The 25,072-nt window shown below is 43.7% G+C and overlaps 1 protein-coding gene across 3 annotated transcripts in view; it reads right to left on the bottom strand.

The window, feature by feature from the left end:
- Window positions 1–25,072, bottom strand: part of Fam107b (family with sequence similarity 107 member B) — a 71,045-nt gene that overhangs the window by 27,749 nt on the left and 18,224 nt on the right. Inside the window, exon 1 of one of the 3 annotated variants that reach the window (XM_027405205.1) lies at window positions 8,355–8,458. The exons of the other annotated variants lie outside the window; for them this stretch is intronic. Within the exon in view, the coding sequence (XP_027261006.1) occupies window positions 8,355–8,388 (34 nt within the window). The 5' untranslated portion in view covers window positions 8,389–8,458. Of the gene's footprint in view, window positions 1–8,354; window positions 8,459–25,072 lie in introns of those variants that run through there. 3 annotated transcript variants of the gene reach the window in all.

The following is a 25,072-nucleotide window of genomic DNA, read 5'->3' as shown; positions in this document are numbered from 1 at the left end:
CCTCACTCACTTCCAATTGCTCTCTCACATTTTCTAAATCCATTTTCTCCTGATGTGGACTTATTTTGGCACGGTAACTAATACCACCATTATCATGATCAATAATAACTGGATACAATGTTTGAAAATCTATTTAAACCAGTAGTATACTTTAATAACAGCATCATAATTTTATATACTTCTAGAAGCTTGCCAAAGATTAGAGAGAGTCGGTAGGGTGATCCTCCATCTTTTCCCTGGAGATTAAGAAACCACAAAGTTCAAAACCAGTCATCTCCCAGACCCCATCACTTGAGAACTCTACCTTTGCTTTGTAGCTAATCCTACTGAAACCTGACTTTTCAAAGCATCAGCACTCAGGACAAAATGTACGTAATACACTGTTGAAATAAAAAAAAAAAAAAAAAAGATGAAAATCAGTTCCATTGACACTCAGAGAAGAAAAGAGCAGCCTCGGTGATTCTTGACCCCATACATCATCAGAACATGAGGAAGGTGTAAACCAGGACACTGACAGGTGTGGCTGCTGAGGAACTTCAGTCTCTGCTTCCTCACAAACATCATGAAGTTGCTTCTGTCCATCATCCCCAGCCCAGGAGGAGCCCAGGTCCCATTGGCTCCCTCAGATCACCCAGCACAGCAGGAGGCCCCCTGCCCTGGCCAGAGGACAGTCCAGGCTGGCCAGGCTGGCCCTGCTGATGAAAGCTCCATGAAGCCTCTCCTCCATAAGTTCACCTGTGTTCCTGGGGGCTTTGGCCAATGGTGTTTGTTCCCTTCAGCTTTCAGCTCAGTAAGTTACTAGGAAAAGGGTAGAGCTGAAATAGCCTAAAATGAAAAGTCTGGAACCCAATCCCAAGCGTGTCACCTCTGCCATCTGTGTCCTTCCTAGTAAAAGAACAGCTACTTATTCTACTACGTTCCAGTGTTTCATCTTAAAAAGACTGCATTTCAACCACAGTGTGGATCCTACCAAAGGAAGACATTCAATTTCAAACCACTGAACAGTCAAAGGTTCATTTTCCATAATTATCAAAAGGAAACTTGCAGGCCAGAAACAATGGTTACAATTATGTGTTTTTCTGGATGTCTTAAAATGTTTCATAGTTATGAGAACACACAGCGAGCATACCTGATATCTGTTTTCCACAATGAGAAATTAACGTGGAGACTGGAGCACATCTTTGCCTCTTTGGAGGTTGCCTGTCTCCAGCTAAACCCTTGGGAACAGCTATTTACACAGCTCAGATACATCTAATTAAAGTGTTTTCCCACTTACCTCTCCTCAGGCTACCTCATGGGCTTTTCTGTGAACAACAAATTGCCACTTTGCTAATGGAGGACACCAAAAGCAGGGCAGGAAGAATAATATAGAGCCAGCCATGAGACAAGGACTAGAGAGCTCACCCAAGTACTTAGTCATCACTGTGTCGCTTTGCTAAGCACAGGCCGAGAGGTGGGCCTTAAAGACCTGCAGGTGAATGAGACAGTGTCCCCAGTGTCCAGTCCAGAAAACAGAAAAAACAACTGGTGTGAGGCAAGAGTGTGGGTCCTAGGGGTGGGAAAAACAAGGAGACTTAGAGACAAGATTTGATGATGGCTCCTGTCAGTTCCAGGAGGAGAAAGATTTCCCTGCAAAGTCTACCAGTGAGGTACTCTGGGGTGCCAATAACATGCCTACAAGGAGATAAAGCCAAATGAGCTTCCTTTTAGCCCACACTAAAATGCTGACATTAAGTTGCTACAGAGTTCATAGGTTCCATGGGTTCTCCTCAATGCCCATCCCTGCCTCCACTGCCTCCTGTAGACACAGGAGGAAGGGGAAGGGAAGACAGAAAGTCTCACACTGGCTCTTTACCTGCAGGCACTCCTAGAAAGCCCTGGGAGATCTACTTTTCATCTCAATGTCCAGAACAGTGTCATGTGACCAACCTAGCCACAAAGGAAGCCAAGGAGCATGTGAACCCACATAGCAGCTGTAAAAAGGGGACAGTAATGGCTGTCAGAGAATTAGCCTAACCTCACCCACACACAAAGTTATGGATTGTGTTCCCCCCAAATTCAAATTAGCTTTGTAAAATCTGCCCTCAAAATGATAGTATCTGAAGCTGAGTTCTTCAGAAGGGAAACCTGTGGGGCGTGACCCTTTTGGCAGATCTCTATTTCCCCCCCAAAAAAATTTACATTATGACTCATAATTAGCAAAATCACAGTTATGAAGTGGCAATGAAATTAATTTCATGGTTGGGGTCACCACAGCATGAGGAACTGTACTAAAGAGTCGAAGCATTAGGAAGGTTGAGAACCACTGCTGTAAAGGAAGGCAAGGGTCTTGTGACAGGATCAGTGTCTGTATAAGAAATGAGGAGCTGTAGGGTTGGCTCAGGGGTTGAGGGCACATGTGTACTGTTGTCACAGAGAACATGGGTTCAGTTCCCACCATGCAGGCAGCTAACTCCCAACCACCAGCAACACCAGTCCAAAGAGGATCAGATTCCTCTGGCCTCCCTGGACACCTCAACTCTCATGCAGATACTCACACAGACACATGTTCAAAACAAACCTTTCTTTTAAAAAGAGAGATCAGAGCTTATTCTCTGTCCCTGTCCCCTCACATCACACTCCAACAAGAGAGGACACAGGAAAAAAAACTTAAGCACAGTGAGAGGCCCCTGCAGGAACCCACACAGCTTGTGTCTTAATCTCAGCCTCCCAGAACTGAAGACTAGAAACACCTGTTGGGCAGGCCGCAGGTCTGTGATATTTCATGCTGGTGGCTGGACAAACCAACACATCTAAATTCGCCTGTCTTAGTGGGTATGGCAGCCTCCTGGGCCTCCTCTACCACCCCTCTTTCTCCAAAGCTGAAAAGGAAACCAGAGCAATTTTTATCCTGCACATAATTAGAGGCCACAGCACCCATGACAAAAGCTGTAATAGGTGACAGGGATAGGAAGGTTCTAATGGAACCCTCTTGAGCCTCAGCTTCACTGGCTGCGGAAGGTTTGGCAGGCACTCAAAGGTAAACACATTAGGAGTTAGTGTGGGCACAGAACACAACACAGGTGTACACTCCTCCAACTCTAATGTCAGCATCAATTCTACACACTAATTCAACTCTCTGTCCTTTTTAAGACACCAGGCCTTTCCATTTTCCCACAGGCTACCTGGACGAGCCACAAGAAAAACAAAAAGATCACCTCAGCTCCCAAAGACTATTGCCACCCCAAACAGTGGCCTCAGTCACCAGACCCACACACACCCCAGTCCTGAAGCTGGTTCACACTTTGAGAGGCCACGCTTAGGCCATGGCTACCTGTCCACAGGTTAACACAGGAACTTTCTGAATCAGAATGAGGAAAATGGCAGCCACCTTCCTGGCAAACAAGCACAGAAGAGTGAGAGCCTAGAAACAAACTGGCCACATTTAAATGGCCAGACCTCGGGTGCCATGATGTCTGCAAGGCATAACAACCTTCTTTCACCCTTAAGGGCTTCAGAAGGATGCTTGCTCACTGTTCTAGGACCGAAGATCTATCCAAAAACTGAAAAACAAACAAACAAAAAAAAAATCAAACTCAAAATTCATTGGGAGATAGCTCAGTGGGTAAAAGTCCAAGTCTAATAACCTGAGTTCAGATCCCCAGAACCACATAAAGGCTGGATGCAACTGTCTGCAATCCCTGTGTGCTTCTGCAAGAAGACGGGATGGGAGACAGAGAAAGGAAAATCTCCACAAGTTCATGGTCCAGCTCACCAAACATAAAGGTGAGGACCAACACCCACGGTTGTCCTCTGACCTCTATACAGATGCCATGGCATGTACACACCCACCCAGACATATAACCACACACACACACACTAACTAATGCTTCTCTCCTCTCTCCTCCCTCCTTCCCCCCCCCGCCCCGCCCCTACAAAGCAGGATATAGAACACTCAACTACTCTCCAGCACCATGTATGCCTGCACCCTGGCATGCTCATCACAGGATAACTGAGTAACTCTGAAACTCTAGCAAGCCCACAATTAAATGCTGTCTTTTGTAAAAGTCGCCTTGGTCATGGTGTCTCTTCACAACAACAGAACAGTGACTAAGATACTTCCCCTCCTCCACCCTGGCACATAAGTATGTGAGAACACCAACCTCCCACCACCAAGACTACGGCCCACATGGATCATGGGTGGTGTTAGGGCTCTGGCCCAAGGAACCAACGCCTCCCCATCAGCCTACTCACACCAGCAGCTCATGGCACAGCAATCAATCTGTGACTAACAACACTACAGCCAAACACCAGCTTCACTAAGTCCAAACGTGTCATCCTTACACAAATCTTTTCAACAGCCACAACGATAGCGAAGAGTGGAACCAAGTCTAGCATTTCATCTGATGCTCCCCTCCTGTCCTTCCTTGTGAAATGGAAAATCCGCTCCCCTCCGGCAGCCACCCAAATTGCACATGTTTCCATTTCTTTTGTTGCAACAGGATTCATTACCCAACAACTCCACATCCAGAAACTTCCCCTCAGACCTGACTTCTCCTGCAGTTCTTCTCACAAGAGGCAGAGCTTACTTTTAACAGAAACTGGTCTTTAATCCACACACATGGGGACTACTGGTGACTTTCATAAAAAAGGACACAGGCAAAGGACATGTCAGCACAATCACAAAACAAATGTGTCCTTTATATAGCTGGCTATAAAGGAACTCATGAATTGCTTCCAGACGAACAATTAGAAAATAATTGTCTAACAAAGGGTGCATGCATCATGACGCTAGATACTTCCTGTGGGACGGGGAGGGGGGGACCTAATCTAAAAAGCTTGAAAATGTGATTCCACTTTCTTAAAGGGATCAAGTGCTGAAAGCAAAATGTAGCAACAAGCTCAGAGAGAGAGAGAGAGAGAGAGAGAGAGAGAGAGAGAGACAGAGACAGAGACAGAGAGACAGAGAGACAGAGAGAGAGAGAAATTCCTTTAAAAGGTTTTCAAGTGAAAGAACAAATCCTGGAAAGAAATTCTCCATTCTGCATTACAATTTTATAAGTATCATACTGAATAAGACCCCAAGTAGTCAAGAAAATAATGTTAAAATTCAGTTTAGAGTTAGATACATAAACACAAGAATACATGTGGCATGTTAAGAAAATCCGCCAGGGACGGGCATGTTGCTTAGTGGTAGACCACTTGCCTAGCTGCACAAGGCTGGAGGTCCATCCTCAACACCACAAATGAAGCACGGAGGAGGAAAAGGAAGGAGAGTAGAGCAGAAAGGAGAGAACTAGGCTTGGTGGTACATACCTATTATCCCAACACTCTGATGGCCGAGGCAGGAGGATCACAAAGTAAAGGTCAGCCCATGCTATACAGCAAGACTTAAAAGAAAACAAGAGGGGGGGAGGAAGGGAGGAGAGTGAGGGAGGGAGAGATAAAGAGAGAACTTGATTTTCCTAATTTCATCTATGAAAGTTCAGCATTGGAGTAATAACCTTACTATTTACAAAATGTATTACTAGTTCCGGGGGAGGAGGCACCTATTGCCATTTCAAAAACTACTGTGCTTGATAAGGATATATTGTCACAAATTTCTAAATATCTATTTCATTTCTCAGTTTAACCCTCTGACTTGTTAGTTCCAATGGTGGCTCTCACCTCACAATTGCTTTATCAGAGTCTCCCAAAGCTCCCATGTTCCAGAGCCCTCTTGGCAGATGTAACACTAGTTTCTCTTATTTGACAATTGCAAAATTAGAGTCCCCCACAACACACACACACACACACAGACACACACACGCAACATACACACACCCCTTCTGAGACACTTCCCTTTGGTTCTATCATGGGGATTTGGAAGTATTATATTTAGTATAGAGAAAAGAAATGACAACTTTAAGAGAAAAAGAAAATAAGTTTAATTTGAAAATTACAGTTTGAGTGGTCATATCTTCCATGTGTCATGGGCTCAGCTGAATGTGGTTCACAATGCCTTGAAAGATCTTGGTTGGAAATAGAGAAGGAAGGGGGGATACTGTAAAACAATACCACTGTAACCACCAAAATTCTTACATTCAAAAAAAAAAAAAATCACTCTGAGCTCACTCACTCAGCAATAGAAAAGGGGCTAAATTCAGACGAGATCAGGTGCGTTCAGGGTGGTACAGGACCTCTGGTAGTAAGTAGTTCAGTACTTATCCCTAGCATAGGAATGGACTTTGGGAGCCCATTCCACTTAGAGGAATACTCCCTGAGCCAAGTCACACTGGGGTGGCCTAGGCCCTATCCCAAAGGATACGAAAGACTCTGATGACACCCTATGGAAGGCCTCACCATCCAGGGGGAGCAGAAAGATATGTGATAGGGTTTTAGTTGGGGGGGAGGGCTACTGGGGGGTGGTAGGGAGCACGGGAGGGAGAAGGGAACAGATTGTCATGTAAAACAATCTTGTTTCTAATCCAAATTTAAAAAATCTGAAAAAAAGGGGGGGCTAAGAAAGACATAGTAATTAACACTTCCCCTTAGCATAATTATAACTATACAAACCCTAAAGAACCTGGGAAAACATGCAATAAGGATATATTGTCACAAATACTTAACTTCTTTGAAAAACTTGAAAGCCACAGATCAGGTGGCTTTCAAGGGTTTGTGTGTGTAAAGCACTTTATACAGTGACACAGTCAGACCCCACAGTTAGATGAAGTCAAAGTCCCAGAGGCACTTTCTCACATTAATAATACTACATGTGTATTCTGAGATGTCCGTCACTTCACCTCTCCTACAGCTCACTGCAACCTACTCAGCTGATTCCATGACCCACTACTGCACCCACCTGAAGCTTGGAAGACCCTGACCACTCCCATTTAGCTAAGCATGGAGGGCAGAGCCAGGATCCATGGCAAATGCCTGAAGTCCTAGCACTTGGGAAGAAGAAATAGGAGGATCCAAAGTTTAGGATATGATTTCAACACATAGGCACATCACACACACACACACACACACACACACACACACACACACACACACACACACACATAAATATTTTTAGAGAAATTTGCATTATTAGTTGAGTCACCCTGTATTTGAAAAACTCTTAAAAGTCATTTTGAACATCTGATTTTTTGCGTCTGTTCTTTTATTTGTAAATAAACTTTTGACACTTTTTTGAGACAATGTAGTTAACAAAACCAAAGCAACACTTTCTCAGCCAAAGGGTCTACTCTCCCTCTTCCATCATGGCAGGAGGAGGCTTATATCACTATGAACAAGCATAACTCTTGAAATAGTCTTTCTTACTCCCTCCCTCATGTACATACAGACAAAGGATCATTGGTGACTCTGTCAGAGGGGATGGTTTAAAGGTTCCATAGCAGAGATGATGGCAGCCAGATCAGAAATACTACTGCCCAGCATTTGCAGCCCTGAAGAGATGACACTCAGCAAACAGCAGCTCCACTGGAGGTTTCCATGTGCCTTCAACTGTAGGAAGAGCTGCCAAATGGTCCTGCACAGCATTTTTGTCATTTTGTTTTTATAAGACAGGATCTCATAGAGCCTAGACAGGCCCCTCCAACTCACTCTGTAGTCCAGGCTGCCCTGGAGTTCCAGGTAATCTTGTCCCAGCTTCCCCAGTGCTGGGGTGACAGGTAAGGGTCACTATGCCCAGTACTAATGTCTGCTTAATGCCAAACAATTCTATATGCATAATTCGGGTGGGGGGCACTGGGGATGGAACCCAAGGTGTTAAGTATGTATGCCAGGCAAAAGCTCTACCTGAACAACATTTCCAGCCCATTTATATAACCTCAAGAAATAAAATAAAATAAATTCCACTAAGACATAGTCAGCAAGGAGCAACAAAGTTCCCCAGGATCAGGTATCAGAAACCAAACATCAGGCCACAGATCCCTGCCACGTGGACAAGTGGACAAGTGTACAGAAACAGATGGTAGGGAGGAAAGCAAATGTTTGAAGTTTCCCTTGCTGACAAAGCAGCACAAGAAAGAGCTTAGTAAGTGGGTAGGGTGCGCTCAGGGGTACAGCTCTTGCCCACCATGCACAAGGCCCTGGGCTTGATTTCTAATACCACACACCAAAGCCAGCTTAAGAAGTTTCAAGAGCTGAAAAAGTCAACCCAGCTGTACCACAGATCAGCTAACTTTACAGCTAAACAATGGGGGAAATATTGCTCCGCTGAGTGTCTGTGGACCCAGGCTTTTGGCAGCACTGAGGCTGAGCTGGGCTCGGAGAAACAGAACCCTCAAGCCCAAGTCCCTGAGGTGAACAAAGGGGAAGCAGCTCTCCCGCCCAGACTGACTCATTTCCAAACCCTAGTGGTGTCCCACTGCCCTCAGAGCTTTCCTTACCTGCACCTCTCAGTCGTGCTGCACAGACTGCCATCTCTGGCCTGTCATCTGGGCTTTGAAACCATGCACACACAGGCTTGTCTACCCAGGGAAGCCGGCTCTGCCTGTTGGGAATCAGTGGTTGGCTTCTTCACTATCTTTTCTCCTTCTACCCTCCCACTGCCCCACCCCTCAAGCATACCTCTCCCACTGGCCTTGGGAAATAGGGCCTATTTCATCAGGTGCAAGCAATATAATCCTCACCATTGGTATATTTACTAAAGGAAGGGAGGTGGGTTATCTAACATTTGTCAAACAGGCGAAGTTGTCAGACTGAATTCAAAGCCAAGGCAATGACAGCAGAAAGCCATAAATTCTGGGACACCAACCAGGTACAGCAGTGCCCTGGAACAGCCACTGGCCTTAAGCATACTTACACAACAATGCATTTGGCACAGTCTGTAAGAGGTCAGGGAGGAGATGAAGGCGAGTTTTGCTGGTGTGAATGGACTGGACCAGTTGTGGCTTGGGGAATCTGGCAGAAATTAACAGGGGCAAGGCCTCAAATATGTCAGGAATTCTGCCCAGGGCAGTAAACAATCTCAGTGTGGTGTAGGACTGCATGAACTTGGGTTTTGGAAAGAGGAAAAACCAGGAGGGTAGCTAATAAGCTCTGACAGGGCTTTTTCCAAAGAGGGTTACATTTTCTCTTTCCTGTCTACACCATTAGCCAATAGTTTCCAAGAAAGTGGGTGAAGAGAGGCACTTGACCAGCTATTAGATGGAAGCAGGCTAAGGGCAACATAAACGGATGAGAGGTACTTTCCTATGGTGAACAACTCTAAACATTTGATTTTTAAAACGTCATTATTGGTGGCAGGGCATGGAAAAATCAATCTTGAACTGACCAGGAAACTCTCCCTGTGGGGTAGCTCGCTGTGCAGGCTGCTGGGGCAGAAAGCCTCAATGGTCTTACCCAGTGCTAGACCCTGCATGCTACAGTATCAGCCCTGCAAGCAAAAGTGCCCACTGGCCAACTGTGTCAAGACTCTATGGGGACATGAACCACTCTCTTGACTGAATTTGAGGCCTGCACTACAGGAGGAAATTCGTGCCTGGTATAGTAAATATGATCAAAACCCATAGCTAGGGAAGTCCCTGGCCCAAGGGGAGAATCTATTGAACTTGTTTTGCAAAATGGTTACATTGTCAGATTGCTTTGTAGGTATTTGTGTTTGTATCTACAGGTGATTGCTGTTCTCAACCTTAGTCAGAGAAATATTATTACAGTGAGTAATCATTCATGAAAAAAAAACCCTAAAAATATAAATAAACCATAAATGTTGTCATAGCAACAGTACACATACCTATACAGATCAGCAAACCATAAAGCTCCCTGCTTTACATTTTGCATATACCATTAACTAATTTTTAAACCCCACCCCAAGAATTAGAAAATTTCTGCTTTCTCAAAACAGGGAGGGCTGTAACCCAGAGTAGTAATCTTCACTTGAAAACACACCCACAGACTAAATTTCTAAACATTCAGAAAACAGGACATTGTTATTAGGAATCTACTTAATGATTTGAAGAAATGCCTGATTTTATCTTAGAAGAAATGTTATTATGAAACAAGACAAGGCTAGATTAAGCAATAATAAAATAAAATCTTCCAAAAGTAAATTTACTGATAATAAAATAATTAATAATTAATAAATAATTAATAATAATAATAAAATCTTCCAAAAGTAAATTTACTGATATATCTGTTACTTTAAGTACTGATAACACTGTGAACTTGGACTCTTACTCCCACAGACATTAGAGTTTAATTATAAAATATACAGAGTATCTGAGGCTAGCATTTTTAATACAAAATTTAAGAATCTTAATCTTTGTTTTTATGAGACTAACATTTTACTTCCATCTTTAATCTGGCTGTATTTCACCTCTTTCTTATTTTTTAATATAAATTCTATTTCCATTTCATTAGGAAGAAATGAATTTTGTTTTACTCCTAAAAGTTCACTGCAAAGATAAAAAGACTCAACTCACTGAGTTGGAAAAAGTTGGACGTTAAACCATTTTCCTTGCATTTAACTGAGCTTCACAACCTCATCAAAGAACTCAAGCTCCAGAGTCAGAAACACCAGGCCCATACCAGTTGTCACACTCAGACCCCGTGCCTTTAGAAAGTGACCTACATGTACACAGGCACGAGAATGCATGCTTGCGCGGGCATGTACACACGTACACACGTACGTACACACACGTACACACACACACACACACACACACACACACAGAAGCAGTGTGGACACGTGTATGCAAGTGCATGTTTGAGTTATTATATCAGACAATCCAACTGGGTCATGTGTGACATCTTTCAGAGTCATGGGCTTTCCTTCTCCAGAAAAGGGAAACAAGAGAAGTTTGTTTGTTTTTTACCATCCATGACACAAAGATATCTAAGATCCACTGAAATCCACAGAAAAGCTTGTGCTGGTCATGCAGCCTTATACCAGTATTGGGGCTCTCAGAACTTGGAAGGGCCCAGGCACATACAGAAGGCAGAGAATATTTCTGTGTGACACAGAATATCTCATTCTTTTCTCAAGACTCTATTTTATAGACCACACACACACACACACACTTAGTTTAATTAACAATGCTTAACTTAAGTGTATATCCGAAGGGTCCTTCCTGTTGTTTGAACCAACCACTTTGATGAGAACTGATTTGATAACAGAAATTTACAACTGATAAAGTTGCCCAAGGGACTCCTTCCCAATTATTGATTATTGGGTTCCTGGGTTGTTCCTGGTTTGATCAGGACTCTAGGGTTGAAAATGGAAATACACAGAATCAGCCCAGGTCTCACTATCCTCAGCTGCCACAGCCCTAATCCAGTGAGAAACCTGCTGTGGGCACCACAAAGTGGTACGGTACCTCTGCATCAGATTGAACCTATGCTACACTCCCTGCTATTTCTGCTCTCACAGCACATGTGGGGAAGCCTCTGGACTATGCCTGGCTTCACAGTACAGACTTCATTGGAACTGCAAGATAAAAAAAAAAACAAAAAACATCCACCTCTGCAGACTGTAGTACCACAAAAGGAAGCATTCACAAACACTCTCCTGTACCAAGAATTTGCTCTCTTCCCATGGTTTGTCAGGGCTTGACCCAATCGGTCCTCCAAAGCCCAAGCAGGAGCCACTACTCTCTGTCTAGCTCAACCAGCCTGCTCCTCACACTTCATGGCTTCACCTTGTCATTTTCCCTTCAGCCAACTTGGGAACTATACCAAACCCTACTTGCACAACCAATGTCCCGGACCTGGAATGTGACCTCTCAGACACTCCCCATTCCAAGCCTCTTCCATCATGGCTCATCCTCACCCTCTCCACTGACCAATCTAACATGGATCCCTCCACTGTCAATCTCTGTCCTTAACCTTCTTTCTCAACCTCCTAATCTGTGACTTTTAGCTAACATCTGGACACCTATTAGCTGACACTGATGTGAGAACACACCTCTACTTATACACTGATGTATCTCCAAGGCAGCTGAGAATTTCTGTCTCCCCTCTCCTTGTGGGAGCCCTGAGATTACAGCCATGTATGCTATTGTGTCCAGCTTTATCTAGGCTGAGAATTTGTTTCCCCTCTCCTTATGGGGGCCAGGAGATTACAACCATATATGCTATACTTCCAGCTTTCACGTGGGTTCTGGGAATTCAGACTCTGATCCTCACACTTGCATAGCTAGTGCTTTACCTTCTGAGACATCTCCCCAGCACTCAGTTGACACTTGTTAAAGTGATGAAGTATCTCAATAATTGCTAAAGAAAAAAGTACAGTCTAATCGAGCATTTTTTTATTAGTCCTGAAGTGGCTGGCGGAAGTACAAAACAGGTCTTGGGAAACATTCATTTCTAGTCTATTTATTCCTACTAAATACCCACTGTGGCTGGATCTGTTCACTACTTCAAAGCCTTGCTTACAATGGGTTTGTTATCAGTTGTTTGGAACTTGTAACAGTAATTACATTAGCAATGACTGCTTGGTCCACAAGTAGCCCACTGAAATACTGCCCTATTACCAGGGAACTTTTGAATGCTTACAGCATTCCATGCATTGTTTGAAACACTCGTATTTCATCTCCTTTAAGCTCCCAGTAGTTCTATGCATGAGGTATTTGTGTTCTTACTGATAGAGGAGTAGCTGAGCTCAGGAGATTAGCAACTTACCTAAAGCCATACAAGCCTGGAATTCTGAAAGGGCAAAGTTCATGTTTTAGCCCCCTCCACTTGAGTCTGAGTTCTCAAGCTTTTCCTCCATGGTCTGCCAAGTCTTCTCACATCCCTGAAGGCCCTGAGCTATGCACTGCTGTGCTGCGGAATTCACAGCCCGCAATTACTCACCTCCACCAGCTGAACACAGGCACAGTAATCCTTCCAAGACTCCAACACCTCTCTAGCTCTGAGAAGTGAGAAGATCCCGGACCTAACTTAAATGTTTCACCCTGAGATATGAAAGGGAAACGATGTCCTAGCCTTCCTATATATGCCAGGACCTGGAACCAACAAGATTGCTTGCTATAATGTCTAATCTGCATTACTAAAAAGCCAGATAATGAAGAAAGTTGGATGGGAATTTCCAGAAGTATCCGGGGAAATCATTAATGAGCCCTGCTGGCCAACAAGCTGATTTTCCTGTCTTCCTTCCTCTGTTTCTGAGAGTGAAAATGGGCCCTGACTGTGCTTCCAGTGAGGGCAGGGAACATGGCAGAGAACAGGTCTGCTGAGGAGCTGAGCAGGGGCACTTCTAAATCTACCCTGTGGAGCAGACCAATGAGGCTGGGCGGCTGAGCTTCCAAGAGTACGCCAATGCCTAGTTGGTATAACAAAAAGGGTCTAAAGAATTTGTATTCTTACTCATTCTCAAGAGCTAAACAGAAAGGGGAGGCCAAATTAGTTCTTTAAAAAGGCAGAGGAAAAAGCCAAAGTAAAGATTACCTGGAGACAAATGTAACAAAACAGTACATTTCTTAAAGACCACGCTGATTTTGCTTATTTCCGTGTGAACCAGTTGGAGTAAGGTCATCAAAAGAGAATCAGTCACCATGGCCACAACTACAACAGGGTCAGCACCACAACATCACCATGCAAACGGGGCAGGGTCATGGAAACTACAATAGCCACTGCTCACCAGGCCTTGGTGCAGGCCTCTAATCCCAGCTACACAGGGGGCTGAGCCAGGAGGATCACAAGATCACAGCTTGCCTGGGCTATCTAGTGAGCTCAGCATAGCCTGAGTAATTAAATAAGCTTTTGTCTCAAAAGGAAAAATAAGAAGGGTGGGGGGTGGAGTAAAGCTCAGTGGTCGAGTGCCTGCCAAGAATGTCAGTATCTTATTATCTTAGGTTCGGTCCCTGATTGAATTTAGACAGGTACAGCTATGGATTTCGTACTTTACACAATCTCCAGATTACTGAATCTATAGTTGTGTCTGGGCAGCACACCACACAGCTTCATTCAATCAGTTGGATTTTCTCAGTGCCCCTAAATGCCCTACACTCTGCTTGGGGGACCAGACAGCTCAATTCCTAATGTTTGCCCCATCAGCATTTTCATTTTTACACACACACACACACACACACACACACACACACACACACACACACACTTCTCCATTCAGAACAAAGGCTTTTCACAGGCTTAGGGGATAGAAAAGATGTGCACAAGTCCACATTAAGTGAAGGAAAATCTCAGTAGCCATGAATACAACACTAATTAAGATCCAAACTGTGTAAGACAATGGGGAAAAACCATTAGTCAAGTGCAAATTGTCCTTAAGGCAGGCCATGAACAGGCTGTGGCCAGTCCTGGCAGAGCAGTTTACAGAGGACCCAGGAACACAAAGGGGTAAAACTAGTATGACTGACATGGGAAACATGGTTGAGTAAGTAGAGGAGCAACTGATACAGGTTCCAGAATGCTATAGTGTTCTCCTATAATGTGGTCAGCAAAGGGTACCTGTGGGTCCTATAGAAGGACAAGACATGATAGGAACTGTCACAGGTGTGGGGATCAAATGGCTATCTTCCACTTCTCTGATTTGGTCTAAAACATGTGGTAAAGTGACCAGGGACTAGATTAGGGGAGGAGCTGCCACGCGCTCAGTGTCACAGGCAGGCAAAGGCAAAGGGCCCTCCTGTTTGTGGTTATGGTAATACAATAACAACCCTCCTCAGAGCCTGAGAATCCTTCAAGCCAGGTCTAATTCATGAAAACAGCTATATACACAAGAAACCAAAAGTAAATAGTGGCTCCAACTTCTTCAGAGAAACCACTGTACACTCTTGAAATACATTTTCTCTTCTCCAACATCTTCAACCTGTGCTAAAATTGGATGGCTGGAAAATTAGCCTGTTTCCAAGTGTAATGATAACTAAGGATATGGTCAAATACAGCATTTATTACTGTTTTAAATCGAGGTTCAAATGGTCTTTACATGGAAAACATTAGAATATACAATTATGCTGTGTAATTTTTCATCGCAACTGAGCGAACCTTCCATAATGGCTGTAGAGTCACCAGCATATCTTGGGAATCACATTAGCAAAGCCACAGTAGAACACAAGCATGGAGCTGTCCACATAATGACACCTTCAGCTGTAAAATGAGGTGTGTGGGGTACAAAGCTGCTGGGATGCTGTGTGGAGTCTTCAAGCATCTTAGTAATCACTAATTACAGCACAAATGATGTAAATCAAAAACATGATAAGCTGCTCCATTTTCGAGAGAGCCACTGCCATCAGCTCTGGATTCCTGCCCACACAGGACAAAAACCCGGGAGCAGCAATCCTTTAAATGCTGCCTCAGCCTCACAACAGCTGCCAAACGTCCTTTCTAAACCCAGGAGTAAGCAGAGTGAGTCCTCGAGTTTCTGAAACCACTTCAATTTCCATCCACTATGAAGTGACATTCACACCACCAGCAAATGACCCAGACACTAACCCACAGATGGCTGCCAGCTCTTGTCAGGTCATTTCCTAGTCATGAAGGAATATCATCATTGTCACAGGACAGACATCCTCTTCCGTGCTCTTGGGAGAGGAAAAAAATTCCACCTGGGCCAGAACAGAGATGAGGAAAAGGCAAATCCTGCCCCGGCATGCAAAAGCTCAAGTCACACCAATTCTTCCATCTCAAAGTCTTTCCACCTGCTACTAAAATAAAAAGGGAAAGCTCAAATCTCAGCACAGCCACAGAAAGGCCACATTGATCTGTTCAGGGAAAACAGTCTAGTTCAGCTCCAATTGGAAATGGAGTGTTTTCCTTTTAACACAACCTACTGATAAGGGAATATAGGCCTACTGTACATACCTCAAAACACACACACACACACACACACACACAAACACACAAACACACACACACACAACCATGAATATTTAACTTTGATGTATGTGAGACAAGACATCAGCATGTTACTAAATATGTTAAAATAGGCCAGTAGGGCTGATTTATAGGAAGTAGGACTCTTCTTTCATTATGAACAGAAAATATGCAAATGGAGGGTGGAGTCCAGGACCACGTAGAAGTGTAAAAGGTCAGCAGGAAGAATTGCCAATATTGGCCTTTACATGTCTGAGCTGGTGGGGGCGGGGGGGGGGGGTGTGAGAACCAGGTATCTGGCTATAGAGAATGAGACAAGGAAGAGGGGTGAGATAGAAACTCCAGAATTATAGAGAAATTTAAAAGGCACTGTGCAGAGTGTGGGCCAATGAGGAAAAGGTTTCATTTCTAGACTGCACTGAGGCCCTCGGAGGTGGGAACAGGATCTCTGGGTTACAGAGCAACTTTCTCTGGCAGGGCTCAGCTCTAGGAAGAGGTATAGGTGGCAGGGATGAGGATGGAAGAGATCCCATGGTGTCAAAAGGGGCACAGCTGGAGCGGAAACATGTGGCAGAGCAGGGCCAAGCCCTGAAGAGAACAGGAGGGTAGTAAGCAGAGCCTGACATTCCCTGGAATTACCCATCCTAAGTGAAGCACACAAGATTCCATCTAGTCAGTGAAATCTCAGAACTTTGGATCAGAAGCAGTTGTTGCTATTAACAATATCTAGAGCAGTGACTCTTTGGGTAGGGTAGCCCACTCATATCAATTTTAGTTCTGAAAATCCCATGTCCTGTGCAAGTCTTCAATCCACAAACTATGCCAGGTCCACCAGACACACGAAGGCTTTGGGTCCCTGTTCATGCTGCCACTGGAGTCATACAGTAAGCATCAGCAAACAGATGTGAACAGAAGACTGAATCCCAGCACCCAAGTGCTGAAGAAATGAGGAGCTGTGACTACCAAAACACATGGCTGAGATGAGCCACAAGGGAGGCAGGAGTAAAAGAAGAATGATCATGGGGCAAGGTCTCCATCCCTAGCTTCCAGACCTAAAGGCCCCAAGGTGTGAGAGACACAACATTTTCTTCTAGGCTGCAAGCTGACCTAAAAGCAAAGAGTAAGGAGGCGGCATAAGAGTTAGCCAGCCACAGGATAGGGGCAGATGACAAGTGGACACTGAGCAAGAGCAGAAAGCATGAACACGGGACAGGAAATACACACAAGGACAAGCCAAGACAAAGTAGCATGAGAAGGCACTCAAAACAAGGATTTGCCAACTTGCAGGAACACTCTGCGACTGGAAATCAACCATATGACCACAAAGAGACAAGTTTAGATAGAACTCAGAAGTCAGGAACTCTGCAACTTAGTGACCTCACATGACACAAGACCAGAACAAATGATGCAAAACAAACTGTCTCCAAACTAGGACCAGCTACTATCATCCCAGCCCAATAACATGCATGCACCGTCCCTAACACTACAAGGAAGATTCAGTTGTGCATAAGAACCTCATCTCTACTCAAAAGCAAATATGCTCTGTGCCAGGTAATTGAAAGCAAACATTTGTCTCTGGTGAAGTAACTCCTTCACTCTATGACAATACACCTTATAGCTAAAAAGTCAGATCTATTCTGTAGCCCAGGATGGATGCTACCCTCAGCCCAGCATTCACAGCTCTTCACCATCTGACACACACTGACTACACCTTCAGCCCAGCATTCACACCACTTCACCATCTGACACACACTGAGTCCACACTAGCTACTTATAAACACTATCCCCGACTATAGAAAGCTGTTCTAATCTGCTTTGCTATGTCACCCCATTCCTAGAGTACACAGATTCCAGGACCTATCAGAAATTTAAACCTCAAGGTGTGCTCATGACATCACAGTTCATTTATAAATTGTGAACTTTCCTGTTGAATCCAGTCACAACAAGGGGAAGACTAGACTTGAGCTGTAGGCCCAGTTCTAATTATCATGTGTGCACTGGGCTGAAGGGTCCTCTTCTCTGAAGCAGAATAGATTATTATTGATAGACCTTTAGAATAATAGAAAATGTAAAATCTACATCAAAGCAAAGAATGTAAAATTGTAACTGCAGAGTCCTACAAAGAAGCTGATTTTAGAAAGAAAAAAAAAAAAGATGCTTTATACTAGGACACAGTCACTAGGCATGCCCAAGATTGCTGCTCTCCCAGTGCATTGTGGGGTTAAGAGGATCCAGAAGAGACCCTGAAAACAATGCTGTCTAGTTCTTGTCTGATTATCTCAAATTCCTCTTGAGTGTATCACTGTGGACATGTGGGATTTTGAAAACCAACTACACCCATGAGTTTATCTGTTTTCCTGCCTCTCTTCTCATACTTTACGGCCTCTCCCACACAGGAAACACTGCACAGCTGCCAATGTGAAAGGTGTCCCAAGACCTGTTAGACATGAGTAATACAATTCAGTGCTAACGCGCTCATTAAAAATAATAATGCAGGGTACATGCAGATAGAGCACCATATACATAAAACAAATAAAACTCAAAATTATAATAAAAAGTCGAAAAACAAACAAAACGAAATTTAAAAACCCAACTCACTGACAACAGGATCTAGCTACGTACACAACACACACACACACATACACACACACACACACACACACACACACACACACACACACACACTTGAATATATGACCCTCCTCCAAAAATCTTTTATCTAGGATCTAACAAATGGCTAACTAGGTAAAATTACCTTAGGCATCTAAGTACTCCTGACTGAATCGTAAAAATGAACCAATTGTTATAAACACATGGTAGATATAACTTACTCAGTATTTCAAAAGCAAACCATGGTTTTTGTTGTTCTTGTTTTTATCTGTCCACTTCTAAGGACAATCCACAAACTGGTCAAAATACGGCTGGGGACAATGGTATTTGAGACACTCTACACACGTACTTGCTGAGTTCTGTTCTGAGCTTCTACAAATCAAAGGTCACCATAGTTATCTAGACTTTGGGATAGTAGTTGGAGATGACCACAAAGACCTTGCTCTTGGCAGTAAATCAAACTAGTAGGCTATGATTCAGTGATTCAAATTTGACCTACACAAGAGACAGGAGAAAAAACTTAATATAAAGACCACTAATAAATCAGTTATTAAACTTCCAGGATAAGCAGTGGTTAACTGTATCCGTGAGTTTACAGGAAACAAAAGAAGTAAGATTATGTGATACTTTAATAATATTACATTATACACTTTCCCAGTGTATTTCCACCCTAAAAGCAAGTTTACCTATGGTCCTTTAAATTCTTCATGAAGTTAAATTCTTCATGTATTCTAATTTGTGCATAGTGGGTCACAACAGGCCAGTAGCAGGAAATTTGAATCTAGATGCATTTTATCCCAGAAATTAGAACAGCCTATACCACTCGGTGCCACATCTGTACACAGCAGTAGAGGAAATACAACATTCTATACCCACAATACAGCTTCATGGTGGCCTTTCATGAAAACAGTCTTTGTTGACCTTTGTCATAAGTTGCCCCTAGGAGTAAACTATCCACAGGAATTAAGAGATAGTAGTAAAAGGGCACAGCTTCTTGCATGGATCAAAGCAGAAGCCAGAGCTTCAGCAATTTCTGTATCACACGTTTATACCATCCTGTACTAGGCCTCACCTTACTGGGAAACTGCTCAGTGGAGAGAGCAAAGAAAATGTGCAGTGTGGCAGCCTAGACATCAAGCGAACAGCCATGAGGAGGGGTCACACAGGTGCACACTTTCACAGTCAATTCCTGATGGTAAGAAAGCATTTTACAACACCACTCCAGCCATGTGTGGTGACACAACCTGTAATCCCAGTGCCTGGAAGACAAGAGCAGGGCACCCAGCCTGGGTGCAACAGTTCACCTGGGGCTACATAGCAAGATCTTTTCTCAACTCCTCTCCAAAAAGTAAAGACCCTGACACAGACCCCCACACACATACACACACACATCTATGCTTCATCATACAATAGTGATTATTCACACATCACACATTTTCTACTGCGTTTTACATTTTAAAGGGGTAAGTGGACAAATAAAATGTGCTATCTATATACAATAGAATATTATTCAACCAGAAAAAGAAAATGTCTGACCCATGCTATGGCCTGGATGAGAGTAACAGGCTTAGTGGAATAGGTTAGTCACACAAAGACACACATTGTACCACTTCACTCATGCGAGGCCCTTCATGTAGTCATATTTATAGAGTAGAGCAGTAGTAGCCGGGGTGGAGGAGAAGAGGTAAGGGGGCAATTGCTTAATGAATGTAGAGTTTTGGTTTCAGGATGCAAAAGCTCTGGTGATGGACAGTGGTGGTGGGTGCACAGCACTCAATGTACTTGATGCTACCAAACCACACACGTGAGGTGTGACACAGAGGCTGTGACACATGAGACACCTGGGTGGGTAGGAGCACTGGCAGAGCAAGCCTGAAGACATGAACTTAATCCCCAGAACCCAGTGAAGATAAGCGGGAAAGTTGTCCTCTGACCTCCACAACTGAACAATGAGGCCTGGCGAGTCAGTCAGCTCAGTGGTCAGGAGCACTTGCTGCTGTTGCAGAGGGCCCAGGTTCTGTTCCTAGCTCCCATACTGGGGGTGGAGGGAAGCTTACAACCATTTGTAACTCTGGAGGATATGGTATCCTCTTCTGGCTTCCACAGGCACACATGTGACATACACTCACACAGACACACACATACACACGAATAAAAAGATAAAATGTTTAAATTAACTTTGTAAAATATAATTTCTCTCCAAAGGTATGCTGCTTGATATCCGTGTTTGCCCTTCACCTCACAGTGTGGTAGCTTCCACCAGGGTTTCAGCTCCATCCCAGGTGCAGAGCCCTTTAAGCTCAGACTAAAATCCGTGCTTATCACAGCACACAGCCACGCTGGCCATGCTGGGTAAGGAACGAAATGCAGAAATCCCTACTAGTAATCCACAGCTTTCCCTTCAGATAAGGCCCCACAAGTAAATGAGCCACTTTTCCACCTAAACATCTCTGGACAGTTATTATTTCTTTGACCACTTCAGGTCAGGAGGTACATTTAATTAAAACCAGTTTGTTGTTGTTTTTTAAAGTAGCCTCATTTACGAATGGCTCCTATTCAAAATTTTTCCCATCTGGGGAGTCCTAAAGCCGACACCTATGCTAACATTTAATAAAATGTCCATACTAATGAGGAACAATCTAAAAAGCAAACTAATAGTCTCCATTTCTAAGGTTTAAAGCTTTTGTTAATTTGAAGTATCACCCAGCTTCCTTCTAGACCCTGACCTCAAACTCCTGAGGGCAAACGTCTCATCAGGTATCATCAGAGGATGCGGTCAGCTTCATTTAAGAGTCCATGCATTCCACCAACTCAGTCTGACTTACTCATCTGTCTTCACTTTGCCAAAGCTTTTTCAGCCATTTCCTCGATGTTAAAAATACAGTGAAGAAAAGTGTAGAATAAACAAGCTGCTTCCCTAACATGGATACAATGTTTCCTTTGATGATTCTAAAATGATAATGGTTTATAAATATGACAAGTCTTTACTGGGGGGAAATCCATCTCAGTTGCTGAAGAGATGGGAGCTTGCCAAACTGTTCACTTTCAAGTCCTGTTTATAAAGTAAATCACAGCAGCCCTCAGAACTTAGTTCCCAGTCAGTAAGCCATTTAGAAGGCAAGAAAACTAGGAACTGTATTTTTCATACACAAGAAAAAAAATCCCTTAGAAATTTGTTATAGAACGAAATTGTAACTATTGGGGTTAGAGAGATGGCTCATCAGTTAAGAGTGCTTGCTGCTCTTCCAGAAGCCCAGAGTTCAGTTCCCAACACCCATATGTCGGGCACCTGTGCTCGCTCTCTCCTCTCTCTCTCTCTCTTTCTCTCTCTCTCTCTCGCTCTCTCTCTCTCTCTCTCTCTTCTCTCTCTCTCTCTCTCTCTCACACACACACACACACACACACACACACACACACACACACAATTACCACTATTGTAGAAGAGATTACAATGAAGGGGTCTGGGCAGAAGGGAAACCTGCTCATCTCACCTGATAAATCCCTGCTGAGGGCTGAAGGTAACAAGATCCAAACTCTACCCAGAGCGTGCTCACTGAACGCATCTGCAGTCCATCACATCAAGCAATGATCTCTCGCCCAGACTCCCCAAAAGGACAGAATATTTTCATTTAAACTCAGGCAAAAAATAAGAACTCTGATCACATGTTTTCTTTTAAGGCTGTTACGGTTTGAGTCTGAAATGTCCCCCCACATTTGTATGCTTGCACATTTGGTCCCCAGATGGTGGCACTGCCTAGAGAAGTTGTGGAACCTTTACAGTGTGAGGCTCAACTGTGGGAAGTAGGTCACTAAATATGGACCTTCTGGTGTTGACCCCCAGAGCAAATGCAACTCACACTCTCGCCTCCCGGGGCAAAGCCAACTCATTCCACCATGCCTTCCCCATCATAACAAACTGCTATCCCTCTGAAACTGTGGGCCAGAACAAGCCTTAACATCTCTTAAATGGTTTCTATCAGGTACTCTACCTCAGCAACAAGAAAGGTAACTCATTCCAAGACAGTATCAGAATTATAATGGAAAAAAAATTAAGTTATTTTCCTATTAATTTCCATGGTACCCCCAACCCAAGCATCTAGAAAATGTCTACAGTTAGGAAGAAGCAAACAAACTGATTTTTGTAAACTGTTTCCACAATTTTCAGCTAAAATAGTTACCAGTTGACACACCTACTTTTAAAACTAATTCATTAAAGTGTATCTCCTAAGTGGTTTGAGCATCTAAATGACACTTGTAAATGGCCATAGCAACTGATGGGCTTCCAGGAATAGCAGAAGGTCCTATGTGACTGAGAAGAAAACTAAGTCCTTTGGAAACAACAAAAACTGAGAATCACATGTTACTATTCAGAAACCAGGTTTCTGACTGCCCTGGAATACAAAATATTTACGTTTGAATGGGCAAGTAATTATAAATCTCACAATTGGAATAAACCAGGTAAAATCTGTAAGAGCTGAATGCACTGATTGTTTACCAACATCGACCTCCACACTCGCTGGTGACAACCCTAAAACTGCTACCCAAAGTCTGTACAGCCAAACAAACAAAGGCATTCCTGTATTTCAGTCCCACTCTCTGTAGTGAAAAACACAACAGCAACAGATTTTCAAATTAAGTTTGGGGTAGGCTTATGTTTTACATCCTAGAACTTGGGGTACTGAGACAGGAGGATCACATGTTTGAAGCTAGTATGGACAATGTATCAAGACCTGTCTCAAAACATTAAGGAGTAGGGATGTAACTCAGTTGTAGAGCACGTGCTCAGCATAGGCAAGGCCCTGGGTGTGGTGGCCACACTGCACAAGCACACAAGCAAGAAAGAAGTTTGGCTGCAGGGCTTCAGAGATGGCTCAGCTGAGCTTGCATCCCCAGCATCCATGAAAAATGGAGGTTAGGAGGTCATTAGGAATGGTCCCTCATGGTTATACCCACCTGTAATTTGGTCCTGTTCTGCCTGTGTGTGTCTCTGATCCCAGTGATCCACCAGCAAGATGGGAGGTGGACCCAAAAGAATCCTTTGAAACCTGGAGCCAGCTAGACTGAAGAACCCAGCAGAGAAAAGGAGAGCCTGTCTCAAGCAAGGTGAGAAGTGAGGACTGACACCCAAGGTTGTCCCCTGACCTCCACATGGGCACTGTGTTGTACATTTGCCCACATAGAGACATGTGCGTGCACACACAAATTCACACAGACATACACATATCATATACACCAGTTACACACACACACACACACACACACACACACACACACACACACACACAAGAAACTACTCAGTGCCCCATATTAGAACATAAAATTATTTTAAACATTTTGTCATGTCATTCTCTACATTCTTTTCCAAGAATGTTGAGTTATGCTTATAAATTAAGTCAGATATGCAAGTACATAAATAAAGAAGAATCAGAAAGCCAAAGCATACAATGCATGGAACAACCAACGTGCTACTCATCAGGACTAACGTAATTGCAAGGTCTCAGTGTTAACTACATTAACTGCTTCCTGGTGTCCAGGACCAAAAAGCTGTGTATTTTTCATTCTCAAGAAAAAAAAACGCATCCAATTTTCTCAAGGGAATGGAACAAACATCATAGCATGCTAGTGTAGAAGACACTTCCCACGTAGCTTAGATAAGGAATGAAGAGCAACAGTACAGACAATATCCTCATTTCATCCACACACATTCAAGTGCAAAGAGCACACTGCTATTTCCTATTTTAAAAAAGCCATCAAAGGCCAAAGTCTCAGATTATACATGGTCCTCAATTCACAGCTTCCAGAATCCTAACTTCACACCAAGATGGATCTCAAAATAATGTACTCTGCAGAACGGTCCCAAATCATCTCTGCCTGCACACTTACTGAGACAAGAGTATGCAGCTAACCTCAGAGATGAAGATCTACAGAACCCATGTCCTGCTGCCTGCTGACGTGTGAGGATGTCTCCCAGGATGAAGGACACCTGGGGCTCCAGTAAACTAGGGAACACACTACATACCTGTGCCTGGACAGGGTGAGGCTAGAAGATGGGGAAGGCCTGCAGTAATAAGAACACACATTATCTATGATACACCTGACAAGGTTTGAGGACAGAAAATAAAGCAGGTAGAGAGGGACTGAGGCCTCTTCGGGGCCTTCCAGAGAGGGATCTAGGAAACCGGAAAGGCCTAGGCAAGTATAAAAAGGGATGTTAATGGAAACAAGGTCAGGGAGGGGGCTGGGGAGACACCAGACCTTAACCCTAACATTAACCCTAAACCTATTCCTTGAGATTCAGCCTTATACACAGATCTACATGTTCCTGGGGACATCTACCTCTGCCATCACTGCAGGTGACCACCCCAGCAAGTGTTTCGAAATCAATAACCATTTGGTAAATGACATACTGTGTAAGGTTCCACACTGTTTATAATTGTCTGTCAGGGTCAGCCATTTCAATTCTAGCTTACTGCTAACAGACCCCTTGTGACTCTTCTGGCTGTAGGACGATAGAGTAAACCTGTCCTCACAATCAAGAACACTGTCATTATACTGTGTACATTAAAGAGATCTGAGTTTGGAGGGGTAGGAGGATGGGACATAGCACTCAGCTTCAAAATACCCTTGACTTGCTGTCCCCATAAATGCATGGTAAGTTCCCAAAAGACTCTCCCTGACAGGAAGAGAAAGCAGACCACACCCCCAGAAGAGCTTTGAGGACATG

Source organism: Cricetulus griseus, chromosome 3 (assembly GCF_003668045.3).
Source record: "Cricetulus griseus strain 17A/GY chromosome 3, alternate assembly CriGri-PICRH-1.0, whole genome shotgun sequence".
In the NCBI taxonomy this organism is placed as follows: Eukaryota; Metazoa; Chordata; class Mammalia; order Rodentia; family Cricetidae; genus Cricetulus; species Cricetulus griseus.
Note: the sequence above shows the minus strand (reverse complement) of the source record. Positions and strands in the feature narration are given on the sequence as shown.